At 39.1% G+C, this 12762-nt stretch overlaps 1 protein-coding gene across 3 annotated transcripts in view; it reads right to left on the bottom strand.

Annotated features, from left to right (window-relative positions):
* The window catches only part of zgc:171482 (zinc finger protein), a 64656-nt gene that overhangs the window by 17766 nt on the left and 34128 nt on the right, over nt 1–12762 (bottom strand). For all 3 annotated transcript variants that reach the window (XM_023963348.2, XM_023963349.2, XM_023963350.2), the window contains 2 exons: nt 11793–11970; nt 7416–7673 (listed from right to left, as the gene is read on the bottom strand). In XM_023963348.2, the coding sequence (XP_023819116.1) occupies nt 7416–7673; nt 11793–11970 (436 nt within the window). The remainder of the gene's footprint in view (nt 1–7415; nt 7674–11792; nt 11971–12762) is intronic.

The raw sequence follows: 12762 nt of genomic DNA on the forward strand, positions 1-12762 counted from the left end.
CAGTTTTAGCATCTGATTTATTTTAAATCAAACCTTTTGCCTTAACTCAAAATTAGTGTCACTTTCTGGAGCAGGATATTTTAGGCCTGTGTTGCTTGGAAGCTCTGTTTCAGGAATGAGTACATCAGAGGGAGAGCACGTTAGAGGTTTTGGAGATAAAGTAAGAGAGGCCAGACTGGTTCAGACATTTCCAGAAGAGAGAGTGTAAATATATTGGTAGAAGGATGCTGAATCTAGGGATGCCAGGTAAGAGGTCAAGAGGAAGACTGAAGAGGAGGTTTATGGATGAAGTAGCTGGTGTTAGAATGGAGGATGCAGGAGACACAGGATGGAGAAACTGATTTGCTGTGGTGATCCCTGAAGGGAAAGCCGAAAGGAACAGAAGAAGAAGCTACTTGTAAGCTCCGTTAGTGAAATTCTGCCTATATAGTGGAGCAGGTTATTACAGTTATCATGCATTTTGTGGTAGAAGCACCAAACTTAGCTTGGATGCATATTTTGGATCCCGTCTTTCACGTTACTCACAAGAAAATCCACGATTTAATTAGAAAAAATTATATTATTTTAATATTATTTTTATATTATTATTTTAAATAGAGAGAGAGAGAGAGAGAGAGAGAGAGAGAGAGAGAGAGAGAGAGAGAGAGAGAGAGAGAGAGAGAGAGAGAGAGAGAGAGAGAGAGAGAGAGAGAGAGAGAGAGAGAGAGAGAGAGAGAGAGAGAGATTATGTCTTAAATGACTTAAGGGAAACTGCCTAGCTACTTGATTTTTTTTTTTTTTCTGGGAGAATTTTACATTTGTTCACACCACATTTGCACTAAATGGTGTCATATATTTTTAACAAAGACACTATATTTTGTTCACAGAATTAATATCTGATTTACAGCTTTTGTTTTTTAAATAATGCGATAGCTATGGCTTTGTTTTTCCAATGTTAAGAACAATGTGCCTGGCAGCTACTTGACTAACTGAATTCTTTGTTTATCCTGTTTACAGCAATTTTGTACTAAATATTAGCACTGCTGTCCATGTTCACTATTGTTTACACCGAATTTTACAGATATTTCCAAACGAAAACTGTTATCGTTGGTCAAAGTCAGAGTATTGCTGATTTCAGCAATGTTACACAAAAGTCTGTTATTCATAACACCAAATAGGACACAAGTTGTTTATTGTAATTTTTTAATTTTTTAAAATTCTTTTTTCCAAAAAACATAGTTTTTCAAGTTGTTCTTTCTTAAAGTTTGCTATATCGTGAGTTGTTAGGCGATATATTTTGAATATTACGATTTCGCCTTTCGTGATAGTATCGTTATCGTGAGTAATGTATTGCAAATCGCATCGTATCGTAAGGTACCAGTGATTCCCAGCCTAATATATATATATATATATATATATATATATATATATATATATATATATATATATATATATATATATATATATATATATATTCATAAAACATTGTTTTTGCATATTAATTGTATAAGAAACTAGCCAGTTAGATCTGATTTTCCAATCTTTTTTTATTATAATCCAGGTCATTCTCCTTGATTGGTCATATGGTCAAGATTTCGGTTTGTGAGCCTTTTACTCCCCTTTAGCCTTCACGCTGTGGTATACCATCTCTGGCATTCTGCTAGACTAAAAATGTTCCGGATTCAAATAGTAACCCCTTGAGATGTGATCAAAACCTACAAACTTCAAAGACTTGACAGAACATCTCGTGGGAATGTATCACACATATCACAGCAGAAAAGGGCTGAGCTCTCAGTGAGTCGCACTATATCCTAGCAGAGTTTCAACAGAAAACTCTACAATTATAATAACGGGCTAATTTGATAGTAATTGGAAAGACCATATGTTTAAAAGGCTTCCAGAAACCATCCATGCAAACCTGTTCTGGGTTGTCCCGATAGCTTTTTCATTTTAGGTTATTTTTTTTACGTATAAAAATTGTATGCTTAACTATGAAATTATTTAAAGCCTGCATTCCCACCAGAAGCCAGTGAAAACAAAGCTTTACGTATCAAAAGGAAAAATATTTAAACCCCATGGAAAAAAATGTAATATAAACAACCGAGTAATAACTAAAAGTAACAGTGTTTATATCTTGTTGCTTGAGGTTTAATGAACCGCTTCTACACTTATTTTCTACTATTTAGCTCCAAAAGTACATGGGGAAAATTCTAAAAACACAATTTCTTAAATAATTTCATTCATTTGTAAGTATTTAGAGGTCAGACTGTCTTCCTTTGCTCAATTTACTAATTTGTTGCTTCCATCTTTTACGCAAGAAAATACTTTAGACCTCATAGTCAAATAGTGTGTATTTCACTAGGTTTCAAATTATAATTTTCTGCAACTAAATCTTGTCTAAATGGAATTAACGTTCCCTCAAAAATCCCCACAATAATATCTGTGTCTGCAACTATTAACCTCAAACTTGTCCTGTTATTGTAATGATGATCCAGGCCTTTTTACAGAAACATCATTGAATTATAGAGTTTCTTAATATTTTATTTTAAAAATTTGATTAAAACACGAGAGTTTCAGTCTTGCCTTTTGGCTTAAATTGGTCAGAAGATGTTACTGTTCTTTGTTGGACTAAATTGGCACTGCTCCTAGGTTGGAGTAATGAGTCAACTGCCTGGTTGTGTCTGGTGCATCCAGACCTTCAGAGCTTCATTAGTGTTGTCTGTCTATCACAAGTTTTGAGTTTTATAAAAAGTTTTAAACAGAAAGTATTGGTCATCACATTATTACTGTTTTTATTCTTGATGAATTCCTTTACACCAATAATCTTCCGAATTTATGATGTAACAATGCAGAAAATGATTAGGCTTAATCTGAGGCGCACAGCATTTCAGTAATTTGATTCTAGGTGTTGTTAGTATGTTATACAGATCACGCCAGAAAATAAAGGTGTCACAGCTCATGAAATGAGACTAACAGACTAGAGGCATCAGATTAAAGAAGTGATTTAAAACCACTAATGCTGCAATGATGCTGAACTAGATAAGGATCAAAGACGGAATACAGACCAAAATTAGCAAGAATTTGACAGTGTGAAGAGAAGTGGTGAGACTAAGTACTGTGGTGATAATGGTGAAGAGCCGAAGCTGGTGTGGAAATGAGGATGGAGAGCAGGTGGAGAAAGTGCAGTCAAGGGACACAACAACCGAGTACAAAGACTGACAGATGATACCAATATTCCAAACACCTCTTCGAAAACAAGCCTATTAGTTTGGACCAAATGCTGCAGATCAGTGAGCAACTAACAACAACGTCTGTAATTTTAAACTTTTTTTCCGGAATCCGTTTATTTTTTCAGAAGTTTCTCCTTACTGAATAGGAGGGTCTAAGGGCAGGGATGTCCAGTTTAGATTAGTCTGTTTAGTTTAGTGTAGCCAATACCTATTGAATTCTATGACTTTATGCTCTTTATGATTTCATGTTTATTATACAATTACTGGTATAAAGCCCATTGAGACGACTATTGTAGTAATATTGAGCAATATATATATAATTGAATTGAATTGTAATTAACCAGCCTTTGCACAACTACACAACATAGTGACTGTTTTTGGGATGACATGAGAATTAAGTTGGCTTATCTGGGTTGCCTAATGCTCTATTCAATTATGCAAAAATTGACTAGGCCGCCTCTCAAAACTGTGTCAGATAAGCTGACGCAACCCCCAGCAGAAAGATCCTCTGACACTGAGCAGTTTAACAAGCCACCTGAACCACATGCTGTCAGAGAGCAGCTGCAGCTCCACATGCCCTAAAGTTCAGAAGCAACAGGCTCCTGACTTCTTTCTCCAGGCACTCTTTGAAGCTCAAGTCATGATGCACATCAGTGACACTTAAGTGACGACAAGAAATGCTAATGCAGTTTATGCACTAAATTTGTCTACAGTCAAACGTTTTTGCACCTGCTTTTAATTTTTTCAAAGATCAAAGTTGTATTTATTTGTTGAACTAGGACTTATACTCAGGAACAACTTACACTATATTACCAAAAGTATTTGCTCACTCATCCAAATGATCAAAACCAGGTGTCTTAATCACTTGGCCTGGCCACATGTGTATAAAATACAGTACTCAGGCATACAAACTGTTTTCACAAACACCTGTAAAAGAATGGGCCGCTCTCGGAAGCTCAGTGAAATCCAATGTGGAACTGTCATAGGATGCCACCTGTGCAACAAATCCATTGGTGAAATTTCCTCACTCCTGAATATTCCACAGTCATCTTCCAGCTCTATCATAACGAAATGGAAGAGTTTGGGAACAATAGCAACTCAGCCATGAAGAGGTAGTCCACAAACTGACGGAGAAGGCTCAGTGGATGCTAAAGCCCATAGTGCAAAGAGGTTGCCGACTTTTTGCAAATTGGGGCTTTGTTCCAGTGAAAGGGACTCTGAATGATTCAGGATACCAAAACATTTGGACAATTTCATACTCCCAGCCTTGTGGGAACAGTTTGGAGCGAGCCCCATCCTCTTCCAACATGGCTGTGTATCAGTGCACAAAGACATGGATGATAGAGTCTGGTGTGGATTAACTTGACTGGCCTGCACAGAGTCCTGACCTGACCTGAACTGTGACTTATACTCTACAAAATATGGTAATCGCGTTTTTACAGGTTTTATATGTATCTGTAGTACAGTTATTGCCGTCTCCAAGGAAAGGGGTCGTCTCCTTCCTGACTCCAGCAAACTCATCAATTACACACAATTTTCTCACTGCTCCACTACGTCACCCTCTCTGGAGTCCTCATGAGCACACACACAGACACAGACAAATACGCTCCCAACCTAAAGGCTTATCTCACTGCCTTTAATTCTCTATGGAGTCTCCGGGGAGGACAGACAAAGCGTCAGGCCTGTCTGGAGGGTTTCTACCCTATTGTGATTTATGAAAAGACTCAGCCACATCATCTGGACCCATCCTTCACCTGTGCACATGGCTGTTTCAACTCTATCCTCCTCCTATGTAATCCAAATCCAAGGGGTTTTATCTGGCACATAGGCATGGAAAATTATGACAGTCTCCTATGTCCCTATTGCTTGCAGTTCAAAGTCCCAGGACAAAGAGATAGTGTCCAAATGCTATGATGGTTTAGTGTTTCCTTGTAGGTGGGTTTAGGAAGGAGTAACACCAATAAAAGGGAAGGTCAATGGTGTTAGGAAGGCAGAAACATGAGGATGAGGTTGTGTAGCCAGATCTTAGAGAGATGGCTGTAAATAATTCCCTTTTACCTCGTGGAAGCTAATGAGGATGACAGAGATGTGATGACAGATCGGAGCCCCCTGCGGCACACTTGCATATTTTCACACAAAGTAATCATTGACGAGCAGTAAAGAGGCGGAAAGCAGTAAGAAGTGGGTAGGTAAAAGATAAACAGACTGCAAACAGAAACAGTCCCAGAGAGCAGAAAACAGGACGAATGCTGAGAGATGAATGTGTGCTGGGCTGAGATTAACCCGCATCTTGCGTCAGCCTAGCAGCCGCCTCTCCCTCTGAGATTACACTCAGCGCACCTGTAACTTCACACCTAGAGTGGTGATAAAAGCCAATCAGACGTGAGAATTTTGCTTCATTGGAAATGTGTCTGACTGAAGAACAAACATCAGCTGTCAGTAAAGCTGCATTGTGAGGAACAAAGTGTTCCTGACTAAAACAGCTTTAAAAAACGGTTGTTTGATCACTTAAAAAGCTTGGATGCTGCATTTCAAAGGAAGGCATGCAACCTTTTTTGCAGCAGCAACCAAATGCATGAAGATTAAAGGCGAGAAAATCTCTTTTTTTCTTAATTATTTTCCCATGTAATTTCAAGCAAAAGAATGTTTTGGATCAAAACTAGAAACCAAAAAAAGAAAACAATTTGGGTCACATCATGCACATGGAGGACGCTATCTAACCTGACACCACTTAAAGCATGTGTGCCTCTGTAGGCGGCAACATGACTCATGTTTTTAATATCATTGGCTTCTTGGGAAGACGACTTCTGTCATGGCATCTGGAGCACATAGCAAACGGCATGGCTTCAGTTTTCAGAAAAGTTGAATGACCTTGGAAAGGCCTGTGCAATGTCTGCAGCATGTGTGTCAAACCTGTCGGTGCACCCTGCATATGCTGATTTTGCTGCAGGATTCAGAAAAATGAAAAGCAGTTTCTGGGACAAATACTCTTTATTGGAATAACCCTCAGGCAGAAATGTGTGTGAGCGCAAAAATCGTGTCATCGTACTGCTATGTTTGTCCACAGACGTGTTTGTGTGGGATACAGAGATAAATGCAGGGGGTGAGGAAGACGTTGGAAATGAAGCCTTAACATCATGTCAGTGTTTAATTTTAGGACTGTTGGTGAGCAGAAATACATAATTTCTTCCTGTCAGACCCCTTCCCATCTCATTTTGTGTGGGATTCCTGTGTCTTAATGTGTAGTCTGCCTTTTTACTATGCAGTTGATTAACGGTTAATTATGATGTACCATGCCAAGACAAGTCACATGACACTTTTCCCCAGTTACAATGCTAACAGTAGCAAGTGTGAAAAGCTGTACAATGAGCAGACTGTGACCCTAAAAAAACTAGCCTTAAAGGTTAGACTGAAGCAAAAAATAATTGCTAGAATATGTTTCACTGCTAATTATGTTTAAAGAAATTTCTACTTAAGTTAATGGATGATTACTGGTGATTCCCAGAGAACTGAAATGGCTAAATAATGAATCCTAATTGGAGAGGAGGATTAAAAGATATGTAAAATAACACATCAAAAGACTTAATCTTTTTATACTTCAAACTTACAATTCAGGTTTTGGAGTTCTGAAATACAAAACAGACAAATAAATCAAGTAGCTCTAATAATATTCAATTCCTAACCCATTTCTTAAGATAGTGTGTGATACTCTGCATTTTATGACACATTTTTCATATGAATTTGTTAATTGCCGTTTTGTTTAGAAAAATGGATATTTGATCACCTAATTATGTAAATAATTAACAACTATAATATAAGATATTCAAATTATGTGGGAGAGATGGATCTGCCCATGGATTGGCTGGCTTTGGCTTTGCAGAAAAAGCATGAATAAGATATATACGGTAATATGATTTTAGTTATTCAAGCCTAAAAATATGTTTCTACCCACTACCCACTTTCTACCCAATAATTCTAAAATCACTTTATTGTTATGATAAAAACTGGGGTTAGTTTTATGAAATAAAAGTCATACTAGTGAGAAAGTGGTAAAATGCAAACTAACAAAAGACACAATTTGTCAGCCAGACTGCCTCTTCATGCTGCACTCAGTCGCCCTTCTAATAAAGTTCCCGCCACCAAAGTCCTAACAGCCTCGCTGCCCTTCATTTGTCAGCGTTCTGGGCACTGGCTCAAGATGCTGACCTGTGCTCTCTGTGGCATCCAGACTGCCTGCTAGCTGCTCCAGGAGGCGTGCTCTGGCTGCGTTCCTGCGATGTTTTTTGCCCTCGTAGTGCTGCTGGGCCATCAAAGGGTTGTTGAACCAGGCTCCACAAAGGCAGCAATACTTCCCAGCTTCTCTACCACCGTTTCCACTGCCTACTGCTGTGGGCCAGGGGAGAGCAGGGGGCGCAGGGGGGCATGCAGCAGGATCTGTGGGCAATGGGGTAGTCGGAGAAGAATCTGGAAGAGAAAGAGAACAGGCAGGAGAATTCAAAAAGGAAAAAGCAATGAAAGCAAGGGCGAATAAAAATTCCAATTCAAGTATAACGAGAGGTCTAAAACCTGAAAAACATAAAATAAAAATGTGTTCATATAATACATGACCTTGAAAATGATGAGTATTTTTGATAGTCATGTTCTCATAGTCGAATGACATCTAAAACACTTGAACACCCACTTGTACGTTTAGACATTCACCAGCTCTAGTTTTCAGTTGTACTCTTCAAAGCTGTTAGCAAATAGATTGCTGTAGGCTGTATCTGTGGAAATTAGATGAAGGTTGGAAAAAGGCCATTTGTACTCCAGGGTCCAGTCTGCAAGTGCTGGCTTTTTGCCCACATCTTGTGTATGGCTGAAGCTTCTCCCTTTTTTTGTAAACATTTTTTTTAGCCTACCTCATTTTCTTGCTCCACTGAGGGAATGAAGGAAAAGGGAAATGGCAGACTTCCAGGTGACCTGCTGCACACGACATGACACTGGTTACCATGGTGATTGCCCATTAATAGCTTACGGGCACTGACATGTCCACAGGACGCTGTTGCGGCTCTCGCAGATGATGGCTGTGCACGTGCGAGGGAGTGCATGAGTGTCTGTGCGTTCATGTGGGAGTAAGGGTGATGGAATGAATGTTTTATTTCAGTCTTGGTAGAAATGTCTGTGCATGCGTTTGTGTGAGCGTGATTGAAATCTCTGGACAGGCTGTTTGCATGTGTGTAAGGTACAGTACGTGTAGCAAAGGAATCATCCTTGGGGGCAGTTAGGTCCACAGACTGTGAGAGAAAGAGTTTGATGCCAGATGGCGCGTCCAAATGTGCCGATTCACCATCCACTATGTGTCAATGTTTGTAGAGTCATTCCAACTGTGATGCAATGCTGCAAGTTTTGACATTTTTACTGAAAGCAAATCCATGTTCTTTTTGGCTTGTTTGAGAGACTTTGTTGTCTTAGAACAGCCTTCAGATGACTAACAACTAATGATGAGTGGAAGTTTGTTGTTGCTGGAGTCAGTTGTACATGAGTTAACTCTGTAGCAGAGCAGATAAACTTGATATTTCAGACAAATTGTGCATTTTGTGGTACACGGACCGAATTTGGATGAATGCAAAATGGTGACCACTTGTAAAGATGGTGGCTATTCCCTCAGTTGTTACGAAAATGTCTGTTCAGTATTAAATTGCCCCAGTCTTAACAATATGGACTTTTTAGGTGACAACATACTAGTATATGTATATTACATAAAGGATATAATCTTGGATTTTCTCATGGATAATGCACTTTTCTGAAAGAGGGGATCTTAAGCTATATTCAATGCCAAAATGCCAAAATTCACGATTATTCTAATAACCTGCTCCAGAACTGTTTATAGGTAGCCCTAAGTAGACTTAACTTTAGCCCAGAGGTGTCCAAATCCAGGCCCTGATGGCCGGCCTCCTGCTAGTTTTCCAGAAACCCTGCCTCATTTGCTGTTGATTACCTGGATCAGGTGTGTTTAGCCAATAAGGAGCTTCAGTGGCACGTTGGTTAGAAAATATGTAGGAAACCGGCCCTCGAGGCCTGGATTTGGGCACCCCTGCCCTCAGCCCCTCTTGTTCATACCATCACAAATCATGTTTGTGTTTTCATAAATGTACTTTGTCTGAAAGCATCAAACCCAAGAACACTATGATGATCAGATTTGTTTTGTGTTTATCTGATTATTGGCTATGTAAAAAAAGCAAGGGCTGAGTAACCATTTTTCCAAAAGGTTTCTTTTTTTGTTCCTTTTTTAACATTTCATTTTGATCTCTATAAATGGCTTTTGTTTTCCTATTTTGTTTTTTTTACCAAAATGTAATTGGAATGGAATCTAAAATGTAGTATTGTTTTTTTCAGTTCTTTTTAGTGATTGTCGTTGTTATCTCTAAAATGTTTTTGTGTCGAATGATTTGTTGGTGTGATTTGCACTTCAGGGCCACCATACTTATCCTCCTCTGACTGGGATCTCTGTACATTGAAGCAGAAGTAAGTGTTTTTCACGGAGTGGGTCATGGGGATTGTGCATGACTGTGTGTGGGTGTGTGTATGTGTGTTTGGAGAAGGAAGTTGTTAGTAGTATGTTAGGGGGATGGGAAGTGCTCCGGGGAAGAAACAAAAGGTCTTTGCTCACCACCTCAAAAATGGTTTCTTCAACATCCGTGGTCCTCGCTCTCTCATTGTGTCAACGTGTCCATGGATGCAAACGGCAGCATCCGTCATCTTGCACGTGTGTGCCTCTGTGCCAATGTGCACCCAAGCCTGTCAGCTTGGTTTCATCTTCTGTGGAGAGCTCAACTCTTGAGTGTTCGCAACAAGTAACTTTGACTTTAATCTCTCTTGAAATCCACTTCTTCTATTCCAGGTTACTTTTCCTCTCTCCATTGCTTTTGTTCTCTTGTACCTTTTTCTCCAGGTCCTTCCGTCATTAGACCACAGAAACTCCAAAACAGCAGCAGTACAGGAGTGACAGTTTTTCACGGCAGAGCAAATTTTCATAGAAGTCTCTTAAGGTTTGATAAATGCATCCCATTTCATTGCACGGTTATGGAAATTTCCCCTTTTTATTCAACTTGAATCACATTATGTAAAGTTCCCTTGAAGATAACCCACTCGCACAGATTTAAAAAAAAGCTTCTCTTAAGCAGTCATGAACTTGACCTAAAATCAGTCAGAGAATGGTTAAAAAGCACCAGACTGCCTCTCTTTCATTTGACTATATGGTTTTAAAGTAAATGCACAGTTCAGAGACTTTTCTGCCCCTTACTCACAGGCAGAAAGTTTTGGCTAACTCCCGCCTTAAGCTTTCAAACACCAAATGCTTTGAACTAAAAATAAATCAAAGCTAGAGTGTGTGTTTGGATGAAGTCCATGTGTTTGGATAGAGGTCAGACTATCTCAGATGACCAACCTGTTTAACATTCTCATTACTGATGGCTCTGGGTTGAAACACAGACAGTCACATTAGGTAAAAGCGAGGGTTGAAATGTGACTATCCTACTACTGGATTCGTTATGGAGTAGTGAACTGTCCAGGGTGTTTCTGCCTTTGCTCTGAAGTAGCAGGGATAGGCTTCTACAGTCCTATGACCCTGCACAGGACTACAGGGGAACAGAAGATGGATAGTTCCAGGTCAGGTAATTGTGAGAAGACTGACCTGAGCAGAGACCTTGATGAAACTGGACAACTTTCAGACTATTTCAGCATTTCAAAATTGAATTTTATACTGCAGGAGCTTTAGGCACCACTGACACACATGGAAAAAGAAGAAACTTAAAGAAACAAAACTTATTGAAAACATGAACAATCCTGGAACCTTTCTTTTTCTAAATAAACTCACTCGTGGCCTTTACTGACCTTCAGGAATAGCATATTTCAATGAAATGCTAGCAAACAGAAAATACATGGAAAACCAAAATAAAACTTCTGTCTTCCAATGAAAGGTATTGTTAAGAATTCTCAAGTATTGCTGGTAAAAATGCTTAAGGGTTGTGTGTGGAACATTCAATAATGTCTTAATCTCTATTTTGAGCAAGTTTTAAAGCAAAACTGTTGTAAACTTGCAGTTTATTTTTTTTAAAGAACCATAGGCTAAAAATATACTACAGTTTTGTTTATTTGAGAAAATGTTTCTAAAACCAATGTTTTTGTTGCTTGGAGTAACTAGTTTCTTTGTTAAACTTAGTTTAGTGTGCGAGCACACAGTAGTAACATGTACAACGTGTGTTCTTTTGATGCAACTGCTCATCTGATGTTACTGTTTTCTGCTATTTAGTCATCTGGTGTCATTCTGTCACCTAGGGAACTGTCAAAAGCTACATTCTTTTAAAGCAATTATCTCTGAAACTTGAGAAAGGGGATGTGATCAGTAGATAGTGAAACAATTAATTAAAGGCACAACCAAAAACCACAACAGATTGAAAGTCGCAAAGTTGTGTTTCAAAATGCATGATGTTGTCATGGATATTCTACATATCTACAAGCGTGTACATCAAGTGATACAAGATAAGTGTACCAATGCTCAGTGGTGAGTAGGAATTAAAATAGCTGATGAAGTGTTGAAGATACCTGTGTTTGTAGGGTTGGCTGTGGCTGTGGTTAGATTAGGCGGCTCTCCCAGCACCAGACGGACTCTTTTGGCATGGGTTTTGCCCTGGTAGTGTGACTGCGCCACAATCGCAGAGGTAAAGAACATGTTACACAACGTACAGCACTTGTTTCTGTCTACCTCTGTTTCAGCACAGTCCTGCAGAGTGGAAAGAGGGGAGGGGGAGTGAAGAAAAAGATAAATGTCAAGAAATGAAAGGGTAAGCAAGGTGAAAAAGGAAAGTGGAAGTTAAAAAATGTATGGTGAACAAAAAAAAGTAAAGGTGGAATTGAGAAAGACAAGATATTCAGAGAGAATTGCAAGTGGCAAAATATACATTTAGCCCAGAGTTTTGGACTTTTTTGTTCTCCCACAGACACACAAACACACAAACACATGCAATGGCAAAGGGATGAATGATCAAATATTCATCTGTCTCTCTGGGCTCAGTTTGTGGCTTGGCCCTTTCACCACTGCTGCTTCATTACTAATGATGAGGGGGAGTTGCTCCCCCGTGGGAGAGAGGGAATACAAACATAAGACCAACCGCCTGACTGACACAGATGTGCAAACACACACTTATAGCCATAAATTCACACGTCCGGTCCAAACACATGATTTCAGAAAAAAAGAAACCTGAAATCCCTTTATTTTCAAATGCGACAGGACAGATCAATTTAAAGATAAATATTAGATATACCAATGTACCCCAGAAACCGAGCAAAACTTCTTAATGTGCTTTTAAACACAAAGGCACAAAAACAGTGCCTAGTTAATCCCATAACCCACATTTTGTGTGTGCGTCCACATCCTATGCTCCCTACAGTTCTAGTTAAAACTAAATAGTTTTCTGCAGCAGACGTTTTCTGCATCTCGCCCCTCTGCTCACTGTTTTAAAGTATTATGGTAAAGGAAAACTTCCTGATCTCATACACTCTAATCAGAGGGACC

Source organism: Oryzias latipes, chromosome 15 (assembly GCF_053564925.1).
Source record: "Oryzias latipes strain Hd-rR chromosome 15, Olatipes_Hd-rR_3.1".
Classification (NCBI taxonomy): domain Eukaryota; kingdom Metazoa; phylum Chordata; class Actinopteri; order Beloniformes; family Adrianichthyidae; genus Oryzias; species Oryzias latipes.